The following is a 17856-nucleotide window of genomic DNA, read 5'->3' on the forward strand; positions in this document are numbered from 1 at the left end:
TCATAAACAATAATAAATACAGTGAATGGGTTCTAAACAAAATATTTATCTGCTTAATACTGTAGAGGTAAGCAGATGTCCTTGAGCTGCTGCCAGACTGTGCTGAAATGAATGCACTATTTCATAAAGATGAATTTTGCAAACAAGCAGGGCTTCAGAGACCCAGGCCATTAAAAAACATTACAGTATCTTGACCACTGGCGTTTTGTTACAATGGGAACCATGCTTTCACGGGTAAGAATTTCAAAGAGCTGTGTGGACATTTTTCCTAAGCATTGTGTGGATGCGTGGAAGCATAAAGAATTATGCAGTAAATTCTGTGGCTGAGAGATATAACTGGCATGTTACAAAGTTGCCTGCTTACAAGTACTGTGCTGATGGCATTGCTATTCTTGACATTATAATTCCGCTGCTTTCAATTCTCTGGAGATGATAAACCCCGAACAACACAGTGCCACAAGCTAAGGGAGATGGCTGGGGTTTCGTGACAATGCTCTGAAAGAGCAGCGGAGACATTATGAGGTTTGTTAGACAGCATAAAAGCCTTTATGAGCCAAGTGAATTAGGCTTCCTCTGTTGTTTCCCCAAAACTGATAGTAAGGAGGGCTGTTTCCAACAACTGCTCCGTTTCTAGCTTTTAATAGTTAATGGGAGGTCGGGCTATAAGCTGAGATCAATCCCAGAGTAATAAATTTTACATTATTATATTTGTCTTTCTTGAAATATAAACACCAGAGGATCTATTCTCAAATGGCTTCCGACCCATTTTTTCCATAATTAATACAGGAAATTCGAGGAACGTGACTCCCCGTGCAGCTCAGACAGAGGCAGATCTGTATTCATCAGCATGGATTAATTAGTCTTTCACCAGACACGCAGTTACTTCCAAGAGCTACAAAATGGGCAGTTATAAAGGAGGGAAAGCTGTCTCATAAAAACCCATAAGCCACATGTTCTGGTGAATAAGAGATACTTTTTTTTAACTTTGATGTTTATTCTATGTAGTTTAAGATTTACAGCTAGATTTACCCAGCTCCACTGACATTGACCTTGCCTTCAATGCGGCAGCAGTATGGAATGAATTGCTCTTCCCCGGTTGATTTGAAGGGCAGTACTTAACAAAAAAATGCAGCAAAGATTCACTCTGAATAAGAACAGCAGAGCCTCTCATTGTTCAGATCTGAAGACTTACTTCTGGGTCATTGTATTCAGTATGACTCCACCATGCTTGGCAGGCTTTTTCTTTGTCTTTTAATTGAGTAAACACATCTGTTTCAACCAAGAAAAGGAGAATTATGCACTGCCACTTAAATCTTAGGGACTATTCTAACAGCTCCATCTGTGACATTGAGGTGTAAGGAGTTGTTTTTTCTAAGCCTTCTCATTTTTGTTACTTATAAGAACCTCATTCATGACCTGACACAATGTTTTATGAAGTCAAGAGAAAGGCTGTCACTGTTTTTAATGAGCTTTGGATCAAGCTCTCTGTTTTTCACCAACACAGAACAAATCCTTTCACTCCAGACACCACAGTGACATAAACTCCATGAAGGTCCCAACTCATCACTTGGAGATTTGAAGTCAGCAGTAGCAACAGAGAGGAGAACTTGGGGACTCTCAGCAGTGATATTACCTGTCTAACATGTCTTTGTTTCAGCATGTACTGTAACTGGAGATTAATGATGCACAGCAGATTATTGCACATTTCAGACCTAGGAGGAAAGCAAGGGTGGGAGAGCAGGAGGAGGAGGGCTTTGTCACACACATTGCTAAACCACTAAACCAGACACCTTTTGCCTATGTCCATTACCAATCCCTGGCACAGCCCCATTCTTCATTACTCTTGCAAAACTCTTTTTATAGTAAAGATAAGACCTGATTTCACCTGAAGTGTAAGTGAAATCTTAAATAACAGTCCTGCTATTGTCTTTGTCTTTGCTGAAGAAATTGACAAACTCTCCTGAGACACATCCTGGTTGGTATTTTGGCATCAGGAGGAAAGCCAGCAGATCCATCTGAAGCACAGTGAAACTATCCCACAAGTGTATTAATATAAAATTGAGATATACAGTGACTTTAGTGGTATGCACTGTGTATAAATTATTAGAGTGATGGCACTGCCAAAAAGCCCTAATTAATAGGCATGTAATTCCATAAAGGAAAAGTGAGGTTAGAAATAAATATATGAGATCTTTTCAAAAAGACCAAGTGTCCTTTTTGCATTATGACTGTCACAAAGCAGTCTTGCTCAGCAGTAGAGTAAGATTTTGAGACATCTGGGAGCTGAACAAGTGGTGTAAGTGTACAGTCCTTCAGTCCTTCTTGGCTTTGGCTTTAAAAATCCACATGTTCAAGGGATTTTAGATTCCTTTATATGATAATGGCATCTTTGGTCAACCTTGAAAGAAACTAAGAGAGTTAGAATTATGTTGTTTTGTGCTGTGTCCTTACATGGACATGGAAAGTATGGAGTGAGAGCGTTGGGTGGAATAAACTGGAAAACTTTTCCATGATTCTATGAAAAGTAAGAGTTGGAAGGGACATTAAATATTATCTATTTCCAACACCATGCCATGGACAGGATTGTCACTCACTAGATCAGGTTGCTCAAGGCTCCACCCAACCTGGCCTTCCAAGGATGGGTTCTCCACAACTTCTCTTTACACCCTGATCCAGTGCTTCACTACTAGAGGCACTTTCTGAGTAAAGAATTCTGAGTAAAGAATTTTTTCTTGGTATCTAATCTAAATCTTTTCTCTTTTTGTTTAAAAGTATTTCCACTTGTCCTATCATTAGATATTTAATAAAATAGATAAAATGTAATATAAGTAAATAGAAAAATTGAGAATAGCCACATGTTGAGACAGTTTAGGACAGGTAGTAAAACTGGACTCCTGCATTTACAATGAATTAACATATCTTCCTAAGCTTTGACCTATCCTCATGGAAAAGGAGTAGATAGCTTGTAGTGGCTTTTCCAATGGAAGATCAAGTGCGTGCACAATTTGCCAGCTCTGTGCTGTTGTTAAGGTACAGGTTTTAAATGGAAAATGTCCGGATATGCTGCTATTTTAGTTCTGAGGAAATGTGCTGGTGATGAAGTTAAGCACCTGAGTGCTAAGTGGTTTTGGATTACAACATTTGTTTCAAACAGATTATAGATTTTGTAAGTGCGCTCTGGATGTAATGTGTAAAGATTTCCACTTGTGAAAGATGTACATTGAGCATTATGCAAATAAGCCATTGCTTACTCAGATGGTAGAATAATCTCTTTGTCCTGACATGACAAGTAAAGTGTGTTTCCACTTGTTATCCCCATCTGTCACAAGATGATAAACCTCAGATCTGTAAAAGTCTTATCTGAATGTATTTGTTAACATCTTGCTTTGCTGGCCACCATCATGCATAATTTTAATTGTCTAACTAAGTAGTTGCATTTTTTTTGTCAGCCAGGAGGCAACTGGAATGACTTGATTTTTCCACATAGGTCCAGTTGGTAAAAGCATTTCAGTTGGGAAAAGCATTTGGTTTAACACATCCCTGTTCTACACATCACAGAAATATGTTTATCAAGCATAAGCTTAAGAACTCTTCCAAACAGATATGCATTTCTGAATCAGAGCTATGGTATTTCAAGTTGTTTCATTTGCAATTAAGTTATATTCAGTGCTGATTGCACAATATAAAACCCACTAATATTTCACTTGCTGCATAATTTTTTGAGATAAAGACCTCTTCACATTGAAATACAGCCTATGAATCCATTTACTGCGTGAGAACCTGATTTATGTAGGGCGTATGATTTTCTCGTGGCTTTGCACCGGTGCAAGTGGGCTGATTATATTTATTTCTATTTTTTTTCTTTTTTTTTTTTTTTTTTTTTTCTCTAACAGCGGGGACAACGTATATCTTTAGCAAAGGTGGTGGACAGATCACTTACACGTGGCCTCCCAACGACCGGCCGAGCACTCGAGCAGACAGACTGGCAATAGGGTTTAGCACTGTGCAAAAAGAGGCTGTGCTGGTGCGAGTGGACAGCTCTACTGGCCTTGGAGATTATTTAGAGCTGCATATTGTAAGTAATCATCTCACCAAAGGTGTGAGATTTCTCCTTGTCTTGCCTGTGCTTGCGTTCGTGGGGGTTTCAATTTGTTTTGTCGGAGTGTGGTTATAGGAATTAATGAACATTTTGGGGTCAATAGTGGGCTAAATGATGCTGGTTTATTGCAGATGATGTTGTACAGCGTCTCAGACATTCTCAGAATGCCTTTTTTTTTGCTACAGTGCTACTTTTCATAGCTTCTCAATTAAAAATCATAGTGCGATACTACCTGTACAGATAGAGCAGTTTATTGCAGTGTAATTACATGGAACAGAATTTAGCAGTATCAGAGGAAGGTATGTTTATCCTGGGCGATTTAATCTGGAATCTAATAGTGGAATTGCAGTGTATCACAGCTGACTGTGCTTTTTGTTATTATTAGAATTTGTCCTCTGATTTCACCACTCTTTTATGATGGTAAATCTTAAGCAGGAAGACTGTCAGGCTAGGAAGTCTTAGAAAGTAATTTCAGCTGCCTTAAAGCAAGGAACTAGCAATCAAAATTGAAAGCATAAGGAGTTTTATGGCATCATAAATAAGTGATCAATTGAGAAAAACATAACTAGAGCAGTATAAAATTTTGTTGTTTAGATTAGTATGAACTTTGTTAATGTGTTCGTTTGATTTTTATTTGAGAATGTCTCTACTTTCAGGAAGAGTTGAGTTCTTTTTGAATGAAATTACTTATTGATCTATAACCAATTACACTTTTACCCTCAGAAAGCATTCAGCAATGATCATTTTCAAAATTAGATGGGATTATGGTATTCAATCTTCCCAGATTCCTTTTTCTGCAAAGGCACTCTTACATTGTGGACAAAGGTGATTTTTTATTTATTTACTGGCTTGAGTAAATAAAGAAAGAAAACCTTAAATAAAATTCAGAGGTTGTCTATAACCTTATCTTACGTTGAATCACATGGATGAAGTAGTTGGCTGGTTTTGTGCAATCTTAGTTTGAAAATGAGAACAAAGCAACTTCTCCCACGTGCCAGAAAAACTGAGAGCCTACATATTTCAAGGCAAGTATTGTGTTGCTAGATAGAATTCAAATATTTGCTTTGCAAACACCAGGTGCCTTGTTATAATTTACCTCTTTATTTGCCATCTCAGAGCAAATCCACCCTCTGTGGTCAACAGAGTTACCTCCTTCTTGCAGTTTTTTTTGTTCATTAGCATACAAAGGAATGTTTTCCTTGTAATTTTACTGTACCTGAAGTCTATCAAAGCTATCATATTTGTTTGCTCTTCCATCTAGCCACGATATTTCTATTTTAAAGCAAACATTAATGTTCGTAAATTATGAGTTGGAGATGAAAACTTATTGCCTGCTCATAAATGTTTGTAGTTTTCAAATTTTTTTTCTCAAATAACTTGCTTATACCCATGCTGTAGCAAAAGATGGTTTAAAAATAAAGAATAATTGGGAGTTTTCTATGGTCAGAAACACTTCCAGCTTAACAGGGATGGGAAAAATGGTAAATTATATTTTAGTCATTCTTTTGAAATTTCTGAGAAGCAGCAAAGCCTTTTATCATCCTGCTGTATGAGGTGATACTAGCATCCCCCTACTGCCTTTGCAAGGGATTTTGGGAACCTCCCTGAAGCCTGTTCTGCTTCAGAGCAAAATGGTAACTGTGAAATTTCCCTGGAATGAGGTTTGACCTCTGAGAGCAGCTTCAGAGTAGTCTGTCCCTAGAGTGGAGGCACTGAGGGATCGACCTGAAATCCTAAGACATTTGGCAAGGACTTTTATGACAGTAGTCAGTGATAGATAAAGCTTGGAAAACTATTGGGATATAATTTCCCAGAATCTAATTCAAATAAGGATAATATTCAAAGGGAAGTTGAAAGGCAGAATTTTCAAAAGCACTTCTGACACCAAAGACCATATATCTCATTAAAGTCAGTTGAGCTGCGGATACTTCTGAGAATTTTACCTGAGATCCATTTTAGCTCAGAAGGATATTGTGTGAGATATCACAGTTCTAAAAATGAAGAGAACATAGAAACAGGGAGGTCTACATATGTGTTATACTTGAAAAAAAGTTAATTTTTTTTAATGTTTCCATATTGGCAGCTACTGTGTTAAACCAGCCCTAATCAAAACAGTAGGAGGGGTTTGTCATTCAGAACTTCCTTCTTTCACAAGGTGTAGATGCCACTAGAGGTGTCTTATCTACCAAACAACCAGAAATATGCTATGGATGGTAGAAAGAGATAAAACTAGAAGGAGGGAAGTGTTTAATTGTGCATGTTCTTTTGCATGTACCCACTCACTGCGAATATGCATGAGCAAAAAGTGCATGTGTACCTGGAGATGCAATGTGCATGGATAACTCACCTGTGTGTTTTCCAGGGCAAAAAAAGTTGCCCTGGAACTATTGCTTTAAAAAAATTTAGATTATAGCCCTCACAAGCATGTTGGGGAGGGTGCTTGAGAGCTTTGAGGTAGCTTGCTCTTAACTTTCTTCATTCTAGAAATGGAAGAGGAAAATATAAATTAGGTTATGGTACATCAGTGTGTGCTTGCCCTCTTTATTATTCCATTTACTTAAAGACAGTGTAAACCTAATAATGAAATCAAGTTTTAATAATGAAATCAAATTCTGATTTTGAAAACTGCTGCTTGATCATCTGAATCACACTTTTGGTGTTAGCTTCGGAACATATTTATTTATAATAAATATTTAACCTCTCCAAATAGCCATTGTTATGAGAAACATTTTTAAAAATGTGTAGTCTGCATTACTTCCAGATGCTTAACAGTTCCAGTGCAAATATTTTACATTACAAGACAGATTATTATAAAATTCTACCTGTACTGTAGCAGCATAAATATAAAGGACTGTTTGTGTGTATGATACCTATGCAGAACAGTACTTCAGGAAAGGGATTTTAAAATGTTTTAGTCATCCAGAGCTGCAGCAATTAGCTTTCATTTCAATCATTTGACTTCTCGTTTGGAAGTGGGCTCCCATGCCGTCTCTGCTGGGAGATCTAGTTCAAGAGGAAATAGATATCCTACCTAAAAGTCTACTGCCACTTCCTCTCCTGTTGATGGATAGATGAAGGACAAGTAGCTCTGATAATTAATGCAAGCTTCCTTTTTTTTCTTTTCATGACATGGTCTGCATCCATCTCCATGTCACATGGAAAAAGGCTGCAGCTTTTTGTGCAGTGTTCAATTAATCACCATGTGCACTCCTACCCTTACCTTTTTGTCTGATTTTTAGTGCCTTTAGGTAATTCTGCCGGTGATTCCTGTTCTTACCTCCACTTTTCTTCTCTTCCTACCCTGTTATCCCACATCATTAGAAAGCCAAGTGTACAAACATATGAATGTCATTGTCTTCCACAGGCACTGTGCTGTTGCTACTTTGAATTTTTAGCTTTCCTATGGTGACGAATAAAGTGAAGTTAGACAAAGATATCATGTCAAAGGGCTAAGAAGTCCTGTTACATCTCTCTTTCTGTCAATGCTGGTAGCATAGGAAACTAATTCTCCTGTGTTGCACAAGGGGTATTTGCTCTGTTTGAGAAGGATGTATTTCCATCAACAGACTCCAGCCATTATAAAAATATGTAAATTATAGCATGTTTTAATCTTTCATTGTTAAAATGAAAGACTTTATAACAAAATGTTACTTTTTTTTTTATGCCTGATAGAAAGAATCAGCAGTTTCTGTGTCTTTTGTCTGTGTCGTTTGTTTGAAAATCAAAGTATTTGTGGAGCACAAAGCAGCTGTTTTCATGGTGGTAGCTGATTTTGAAGTTAAGAACAAGTTTGTATGGAGCATAAGGCCAGCAGAGCATTTAAAAGTATAAAGCTTTGGCATTCCAAAGACACCCAGCCTAGGGCACATGAGCTACTTAAGCTGAACTGATCACTTCTCCTAACTCAAACAGGGTGAGAATGCATTAATTAATCTCACTTACAGGTATGCACCTGCTGAATTATGATGAACATTCTCATAGGAAACATTCAGAGCTCTAAAATAAGGAATAAGGCAGATGTGACAATGTTTTGAATGTTGTCCTAACCATCTCTGGGAGGAAAGGGGGGCGAAATGCGCTGTGATTCCAGTGAGAGACAGTGACTGTTTATAATTAGGATACAGAAAACATATCAAAATAAAAGCTCAGGGTAGATGGTAGTAGATATTTTTTGTTTCATTATATTTCATGTCACTAGGAAACAATATTTTAGAGTAAATGCTAACCAATAAGATTAATACTGTGATGATAAAGCATGGAAAACTGCTTCAAAAGATTTGCTAACACATTACCTGAAAAAGTAGGGTATGGTTAAAACAGATGGCTTCAATATATGCAAGGCACAACACAATTAACCTGAAATACTGTGAACATGTAGCATTACTGGCATGATGGATTAATCAATATTGTCCTTAGACTTCCAAGATGTGTTTGTGAGGCTTTCAGAGTTACAATTAATGACTGAGGTGAACAGTCATGGGAGTGGAAGGATTGTATGACTTACAGAAAATGGAGTTTTGGGTAGTGAGTACACTCAGTTCATGCTCTTTGTCCCAAATATTAACATACTACATATATTAAAATATAAATTGTCGAAATGGCATTTTTAAATTTTATCTTTTCAAACTTTCAGCAGAATTAAAATGAATATTATTTCCTACTCCCCTCTCTCTGTCTCTTAGTTATACATATGCAGTATACTTTGCTACATCAAGCTTCAAATAGCTGACTCTGTTAGACTTTTTTGTACATATCCATAAAATATGGATAGTTTTAACTTATGCAAGTATAATGACCTTCCCTCAAGTGAACAGAAGGAGAAAAACTCAAGTGAGGATCAGAGTTCTGTATTTGAGCGTACCAGGGAAAGAACTGCAATATTTTATGATAAATGCATTTGTTATTCTCTTTTGAATACTTCACATGTCTTGGGCTTAATGTCTAATGGAAAGTCAATTGTTTTTTACTTGGTTGTATTTGGATCAATTCCTAGAGAGCTGGATGTACTTTCAGTGAGATTGAGGATAAAAATACCTTTGATTTTAGTGGTTTGTATTGGAGCTAATTAATTTTCCCAGGAAGAGTTTAATAATATTTAAAAAATATTTCTAGAATATGATTTCTTCTTACAATCATCATACAAATCTAGAATTCCTTATTATTAGATGCATACTTATGGAAAGCAAAGATTTGGGAAGGCCAATGTTGGCTTGTATATTCACGGAATAGTAATGAGTTTAAAATTGAATTATTCACGTCCAGGAAGGGATTCTAAAAAAAAAAAAAAAAAAGACAGACCTAGTTTTCAGAAATCTGATATTTTAGAAGTGCTGAACATGCACAACAGTGGCTAAAGTCAACGGAAGCTGAATGTAGTCAGCACCTCTGAAAACCAGGTCATCATCATATCAGCTAAGTGGGCATCAGGGATCACTTTGGAGCCCTGGAAAGACTTTAGGACATTATGTTTATCAGAGTTGTGGTTTTTAATATTCTGCTACCTTGAAGTACAAGAACATTTCATAAGGCTGATGTTATAGAATTCTGTTATTATTTGATATTTCCTTATTATGCTTATAGATGCAATATTTATTTGTGAATTCTTTCTTCATTTATATATGTGTATGTAAAATGCTGTAGTAATTTTAAGTATTGTGGACAGTGGTTGTTTTCTTTGGGGAGCAACCAGACTATATATTAACCTTTAAACTGAAAAAGAATTACTATGGAAGAAGAATTTCCAGACTTGCTTATGGGTTTGAGTAAAAAAAAGCCAGTGCAATCAAGGACGACTCATTTATGGAACTAGACAGGTAGGTGAGAATGCAATTCAATGCACACAAACATTAAGTTAATTAGAATTGGAGCACTGAATTAATCTAGGGAATTTGTACTAAATGCAGCAATCATTTACCTCACTGATCAGGTTAAAGATCTAACTCTGTAGGAAAGAAAATAAATGAATCACTGAGATGGTCAAGTCATGCCTTGAAACCATGCAGTTAAGTTATTCTTTTCTATCAGCAGAGGCAAAGATTAAAAAAAGCTCTGAAAAGGGCTTTTATTATATAAGCAATTTGTTAATGCCTCGTCTCGAATAGTCTGCACAATCTGTTATTGCACATTGAGCTACAGTGGTCTGTTCTTGCCATAAACAGGCCAAATTGCTGAGGGAAGGTCATGGAAATGTGCTAATTCTGGCACAGAACAGACTGATACCTTACTGTATGAAAAATATGAATGGAATTTGTACAGATGATGTAATTAAGCAGTTTGACTCTGATATTGCCATCAGGGAGCACTGCAAGGAGAAATCCTGATGTTTTGGGGAAGATGCAGTATACCAGTGTGGTAGGGATGATCTCCCTGGTTTATCAGCCTAGAAATGTGCTTGAGCGAGGCAGCTCCTCTCCTTTTCTTCCTCTATCTTGGGATCAAATAGAAATTCTCGCTTCCCTCTATCCAGCAAATAACTCCTTTATGCATCCTGCTCCTTTTGTGCTTTTGGGAGAACACAACCTTCCTTCCCAAAAAAAAAACATGCTGTGTGATGGGGTCACCACCTGCCAGACCCTTGACCAAAGAAAATTGCACATCCAGTAGGACCCAACTTCCCAGCTAAAGTTCCACATCAGTTCCAATGCTCCAGCCCTCAAACAGTGATGAACCTCCTCAAGTATTTCCTTCTAGAAATGGTGTAAAGCCTGGCTGAAGGTGGGTAGGTCTTAAAAACACTTCTGGTGGGCCCACATATATAATAATCAGCTGGAAACAATATGGAAAGAATTGCATGGGCTATGGTGTTGTATGAAGTTATTGTACACGTCTGGTAGTGGATTCTAAATTTCCTTCTGATCCTGCATATATCAAAATTACCCTGGAAACTGAATCCATCTGTTGGCAGAACTGTTTAAGACCCAGAACTTTGGTACTGAATTTGATGGCAAGTCATAGGAAGACTTTATTGTTGCAAACTGTGCACAAATGGAACCTTAGATCTGGCACGAGGAGAGAACATAAACACAGAACTTAATTTTCTTTCTGACCTTAAAAAAGCACCAAGATTAGGAATAGAAGGGGTTTGTCCTGGGTCATGTTATATTATTAACAAAAAATCTGCATTTTTAAGAATTCAAGGGGACCAATTTGGAAGAGAAAGCACAAGACCAAGCATATTTAATTAGCACAAACTTGAAGAGGCTCGTGACCTCCTCATAAAGCTCCTCTAATTTTTTACATTGTCACTTTTAAAGCTCTGAATTGCTGTATGGATTACATCCAGTCATATTTTCAAGGATTATTTCTTTCTCTTCCCTTTCCCTTGTTCCCCAACTTGTTCTTCTGCCATGTCTTTGAGCACAAACTCCTGTGTTGTGCAAATTCAGCAATCCCAGTGAATCCTAGTGAAACAAGTGGCAAACATCCAGGGGTCTCAGGGATTGCATACATTTTCTTTACCATGAAATGAGGCATAGGAAGGACAGGAGAGTCACCTCAGGTGGTGACTGTATGGGTACTCACATGGAAGAACTTCCTGATGAGAACCATTGATAAGTTCCTCTTGATTAAAAAACAAAAGCAGCAACAACATGTGGCCAGAATTAGGAGGCATATCCATGGGTATCAAGGCTTTTCACATACAAATAACAAATTTCTGACTTCAGAAAGGAGGACACAGGAATTAGTTTATGACGTACAAATAAATAAATAGACCGTCTTGCCTCCCACCATTCCTATTTAATGTTATCTCCTCTCATTGACGTTTTAGATCCATCATAACCTAATCACATACTTGTAATGTAAAATTGCTGGTGCTGGCTTCTAGCCAACATCCTTCTGTATGAAGGTTGTAGATATTTTAATAACTTGGCACCAACTCTCCCAGAACATTGCCATGTATAAAAAGCACTGATGAAAAATTTAGCAGGCATTTTAGCAACTTTATTAAGATTAAAAGGATACTTGACTATTTGAAGTAGCAGAGCCATTGAGGTGTTCACTGTAACCTGGCTGATCATCCAAATGAAGAAGGAACTGAAATGCAGGAAATGATTGTCATTATTTGGAGAATGAGAGCTCTGGATGACTGAGAGAGAAATCCAAGAATAGGCTGCTTTTGTCCACTTATTCTTTGGAGGCGATATTCTGCTTATTACATTTATACATAGATATAATAGTATCTATATTGTACGTTTATTTATGTATACATATAAAATAAGCATATGCAGTTTGTTATATATGAGAGTCAGCCCTGATAATATTTCCAAGCTTATTCCTACCTAGGTCTTGTTGAATTTTAGAGAAGCTCAAGATTTGTACTCCCTCCTCCCTGCTGGGCATGGCTGGCTCAACACCAGGTGGAAGGAATGTGTACCCAGTGTGTCAGAAGCTGTGACAGTGCAGGCAGAGGACAGGTTTGGGCTGACAGTGTGTGTTTTGGGAAAAAAAAGAATGAAAAAAGCCAGACTGGAGTAATGGCATCACGTTCAGCATATCCTAGACTGTGCTTTCAGCTCCTAATGGCAGCTTGAATAAGGGACAGTGACTCTCAGACTGCTGTTGACCCTCTGAAGAAGGGCCAGGTTTGCACAGGACAGATCAGGGTTTGTTTCCTACAAATAAAAGCCAGAATCCAAGATCTGGCTCATTAACTCCCTGTCTTTTGAATTTATGAGCCCTAAGTGAGGATAAGGATGAAGTGTGCACTGCAGCACAAAGTACCAGTGTAGTGGTTTCCCAGTGGATATGCAGTATGAACAATATTATTTTTTAATACTAGTGAGAGTGGTTGGCCTATTGATGTAGAGCAAGATCAGGGCAAAAGTGCTGCTGGAGACCTGAAGAGATTCTAACTCCAAGTAATCCTCATCCCATCACTTCCACTATTGATTTGTTTGAAAATATTGCAGAAATATGAGTAAGTACAAGCAGGATCATCAAGTCAGAAAACTATTGGTGGAAGGTGAGGTGCAGAAGCAATTTTACAGAGCCTGCTGCTTTCATTCAGTCATTTGGTTAAGTAAATATTGCTAATGTAGTTAATCACTTTGTGCAAATAAGGAAAGCTCATCTTAATACTATTCTGGTTTTGTGAGATACCACCTTAATTGTAACTCACAATTAGTTAATTAGACCACTTACTTAATTCAGGTTTTGCTCTGTGAAGCCTCAGTGTCATCACAAAATTGAAAACTTCTTTTCGTATGTAATGCTAGTTTGCTTTTCTCCTTATAGATTGTTTCTTGAGCCTTTCTCTGTTTCATTAGACCACTGTATCAGTGAGGAGAAACTGGAGTAAAATCACTGGGTGGGTGTAGGGGAGGGTGAAACTGGACACACAGGGCTTGGCTCCTACATTACATCCAATTAACTTACTTAACTTTTGTAGTCCTTGGCACTAACTCATTGCACCAGGCTTATTCAGGAAACAGAGCCAAAGCAGGAAATTTATTTGTGTTCTCTGAAGCCCTGGCTGCCAGTTCTATCTTCATCTTCTTCTCACTTACTTGCCTATGCTCTTTAATCACTGTCTCTCTTACCTTGACACCCCTGACATCAGTGCATCTCCACTGCTGCTGGATCACTGAGCAGCCTGTGGCTTTCTCTCCCAGCAACAACCACAGGTGTACAATATTTGCCTTCTCTTTGAATCCAGCAGTGATTCTTCCCACTTGACAGCGGGCTGCTGCTGTTTTTTTTTTTTTTATTTTGCTTAGATCATACCACTCAGAGGAATTCCTGCAACAATAATAGACAGGATAAAGATTTAATGAACTGATACTGTCAATGTTCTGTGTTCCGGTGGTTTATGTTTAATGTAACAATCTAACAATCCCGCTAACAACAGGTGAGTTTCCCTGTTAAGTGTTTGGAGATGCTTAAATATCTGGCTGTTTGTGAAAGCCCATTTACACTGAAACATGCTAATGCTTCAGAGCGTGGATTAGCTGAAGGAACTGACTCATGCATTTCCTGCCTGTCGATAATTACCTAGCTCATGTTGAATAGGGGATGCTGAGGAACAAAGGCAAGACACAGCCCTTCAGTTTTGCCAGCTCTCTGTGAAATTATCCCCAAACCTTCACTGCAGCAGCACCAAGCTGCTAACGTGGCTTTAACTTCTCGTGCTGGAATTTGTAGGTGATGATCTATGCTCAGTCAAGGGTGAGATGTAAGTCCAGATGTTCCCTCAGGGAGATGTAAATCACACTCGCTGCTGCAGCATTGCACGTTCTTTGTGGGCTGGAAAAGCTGCCTGCACAGCACTGGGAATTCTTCCCTCTGTTATTCCACCTTTGGGTCAGGTACTCCTCTTCATCCCAAACCTCTGGATTGAAGGATGAGGATGAAGCATTACAGCAGATATCATCATGCTCCACTTTGGTCCAGAATCTCTTATTTTTAGTTCAGCCCTTCCCCTTGATGGACTTGCAACTTACTGCCCACAAACTGAATGCAACAAGCTGCCTTCTTCATGTCTGCTGAGACACCCCATTAATGCCCTTGTTCCCCATATGGGGCATTTTTCCTTGACCCAGTGAATTCCAGGGAAAAATAGAGAGTTCCTGCAGCAAAAGCGCTCAGCATTTCACTGGCTTTTTGCAGATGGAATTTTTAAGGCTGTCAGTGTAGCAGCACCTTCTCATTTAGGGACATAAAGAGCATTACCATACATGAAGCTACTTTACAGTAAGTTCTACCAACCAAAATAAAAAGTGGAAAGATTATTCTAGAGAGCCTTAATAACCACTCAGCATATTTGATAATACCGCTGCTGTCGGAATCAAGCTCACCACGATGTTTAATAGCTGAACAGATGCAGCTCACTAGAGCACCACATGGTAGGCAGCAGCAGGGAGTCCCATTTGACAAGTTGGTTTTGGTTTATTTCTTTCCCAGAGAGCCTTCCCTGATATCCCAGGTTTGTGTTTTGATTTGCTACTCAGCAAACAGGAAAAGGCAGGGGAATTCTCTACTGCTTGTTTCCAAAGCAAACGGGGCTTGCTAGTGAATGTGCTATGAAATTCCTAATTAAGCTCATATAAGGAATGTTTTAATGTCAAATTGCCCACCCTTGGTCTGAAAAGAGTTGGGTTTTAGCAGGAAGCATATCCACATATACATGGACTGTTTGTAGTATAGCAACTATGAGGGGTTTTGGAGGTGGCTTCCCATTTGAGGATTTTTTATTTTCTTTTAATTGCAAGATTTTTGTAGACATCTGCAAGTCACTTTGCACAGTGAGCAGTAACTCTTGTCTCTAATAGTGCCATGGGATGCTGCAGTTGTTTGGTGCTTCTAGATTTGCTCTCCATGGAACAATACAGAGGAACATTTTGCAAGACTTTTCAGTCTTCTAATTGCCTGCCTACAAAAACACCTGAGTATGTGCTCTGAGGCTAAAAGAAGATGGCTCTGCTGTTAATACATTCTAAAATATCAGTGGATAATGCAAAGGGTATAGTGAAACCATGGTTATATGATTTGGGTATTTCTTTCCAGGAAAAATATAAGAATAATATAATTAAGATGGGAATAAGACTAAAAGTGCTGCAAAACTCATGTTTTCCACCACATATTGCCTGGCCCATAAACAATCACAGAATCTCCCTTGGTTATATTTATTTATTAATGTGGGTATATAATTAAAGATAGGTGCTGCCAAGGGCTAAATTAATGGGCAATGCCTTCCCCAGAGTTAAAAACTTGTCACAACTTAGTGCTCAGCTGAGATTCTCCTTTGGAAGATATTTAATATTTCTGGGGTTTTATTCCTAATCTACTTTTTGAATATTTTGCTGGCTATTTAAACTGATACTCTTAAAGCATTGATTTTCTTTTCTTTCCTCTTGCTTTTCACTGCATATTCAAACTTAAAAAAAGCCACCAGCACGTCTCCTTGTCACAGCTGTAGTGTGGTACATGATGACACCAAGCTGTGCTAGTGTGGGAGGAGGGGAGACAGGGGTTGCAAGCACTGTGGAGAACTGATTAAAATTCAAAATGAGCTTGATAAAGTGGAGAAATAATCTGAAATCAGGAAGATGAATTTCTACAAAGGAAAGCGCCGATTCCTGTACCTTAAGATGGAAAAATCAAATGCACGGCTATAAAATGAGGAATAATTGTGGCCTAGAAGTAGTTCTACAGAAAAGATTGGGAAGTTACAGCTGATTGCAATTTGCTGCAGACACAGACAAGCATCAATCTGGGATGCACTGACAACATGGGGTGGCAGAGGAGGAAAAGTTTGGTGTTAGCACAGTTCTGCTGGGATCTTGGCTGAAGAAGGATGTCCAGTTCTGAGTATTTGGCTTTCCAAAAGGAGGTAGGGAGAGAAGGCAGCTACTAAAAGAATCAGCAATATATTCTAATTTTTTGAATGCTCTAGTTTATTAAATTCCCCAGAAGAAAATGAAGGGATGGGCTCTGTTTTGTACATAAAAGAGAAGACAGAGAGCGACTGGTATGAAAGCACACATACAGCACATATAGGTTATTAACAATCACAACTGTGGCTCATGTGTGTTGCCTGTCAGCATAAGGTAAGAAATAACTGGTTTAATTGCAACAATGCTACTGGGTATTGGAAAAAATTTCCTGCTTGATGGCTAGCAGTGAAGCTGGCTCTGTGGGCAGGCCCTGTTAATTTATGCTTTCGAGATCAGGCTCGTTCCTATTGGTGTTGGGGATGCCATGGAGACTTCTGCTGTGTGTTTTTGCTAAAGTTAGCCTGCATGTGTTCACTGTTGCCAGCAAGGGGTGGGTAGAGCAGGTTCTCCTTAGGTTGCAGGATCCCATTTATGCTGCAGTTTTTGACTGGAAAGTTTAGGTCCAGCAATGATCTAAGAGGAATGCTTGGATGTAACCACAGTGAGGTTCCCTGATGTTGTTCCTAAAGACCCAGAAATGGGAGTGAGTGAGCTGCTGCTGCTGAGCATTTTTTTTTTAAAAATATCCATTGGTCTTGGTGTCAGCAGCAAACTCCGAGACTGTGCAGCAGCACCAGAAACTTGTTCTCTCTCTGTCTCTACCATGCGACGGTGTTCACAGGGGTCTTTGGATGAGGGAAGAGATGAGGATTTGACTCCATATTTCAAAAGGCTTGATTTATTATTTTATGATAAATATTACATTAAAGCTACACTAAAAGAATAGAAGAGAAGGTTCTTAGAAGGCTGGCTAAGCTAAGAATAGAAAGGAATGAATGATAACAAAGGCTTGTGGCTTGGACAGAGAGAGAGGCAGCTGGGCTGTGATTGGCCATTAATTCTGAACATCCACATGAGACCAATCACAGATCTACCTGTTGCATTCCACAGCAGCAGATAATCAATGTTTACTTTTTGTGCCTGAGACCTCTCAGAAGGAAAAATCCTAAGGAAGGATTTTTAATGAAAAGATGTCTGCGACACTACCATACCAACATCCCCACTTTTTTTAACACTAGAGAACTGCTTTGCTGCTAAATGTGGGGAAGAAACGTGGCTCTGTGAGGCTGGGAGCTGCTCTCCAGCCCTGCAAGGGGCTGTTGCTGTGTTCTCTCCTGACTGTTGGCATGTGCCTCCTCGTCAGCTTGTGGGAAAGGTGCTGGTGATGTAACTAAGTTTGCCTCCTCGCCCACCTCTCAAATGTTAGCAAGTGTTTGCTTTGGTTGGTGTGTGGGAGTGGTGAGGTAATTTGAACCATCCTGGTGGAAATCCAAAATAACCCCATTGGGCTAAATAGATTGCTGAGCAAAACACATTTGGTTATAT

General features: G+C 38.6%; 1 protein-coding gene across 36 annotated transcripts in view; it reads left to right on the top strand.

Annotated features, from left to right (window-relative positions):
- The window catches only part of NRXN1 (neurexin 1), a 693385-nt gene that overhangs the window by 467637 nt on the left and 207892 nt on the right, over positions 1-17856 (top strand). For all 36 annotated transcript variants that reach the window (XM_074536869.1, XM_074536872.1, XM_074536888.1 and 33 more), the window contains one exon: positions 3894-4075. In XM_074536869.1, the coding sequence (XP_074392970.1) occupies positions 3894-4075 (182 nt within the window). The remainder of the gene's footprint in view (positions 1-3893; positions 4076-17856) is intronic.

The sequence above is a fragment of the Zonotrichia albicollis genome, chromosome 3 (assembly GCF_047830755.1).
Source record: "Zonotrichia albicollis isolate bZonAlb1 chromosome 3, bZonAlb1.hap1, whole genome shotgun sequence".
Classification (NCBI taxonomy): Eukaryota; Metazoa; Chordata; class Aves; order Passeriformes; family Passerellidae; genus Zonotrichia; species Zonotrichia albicollis.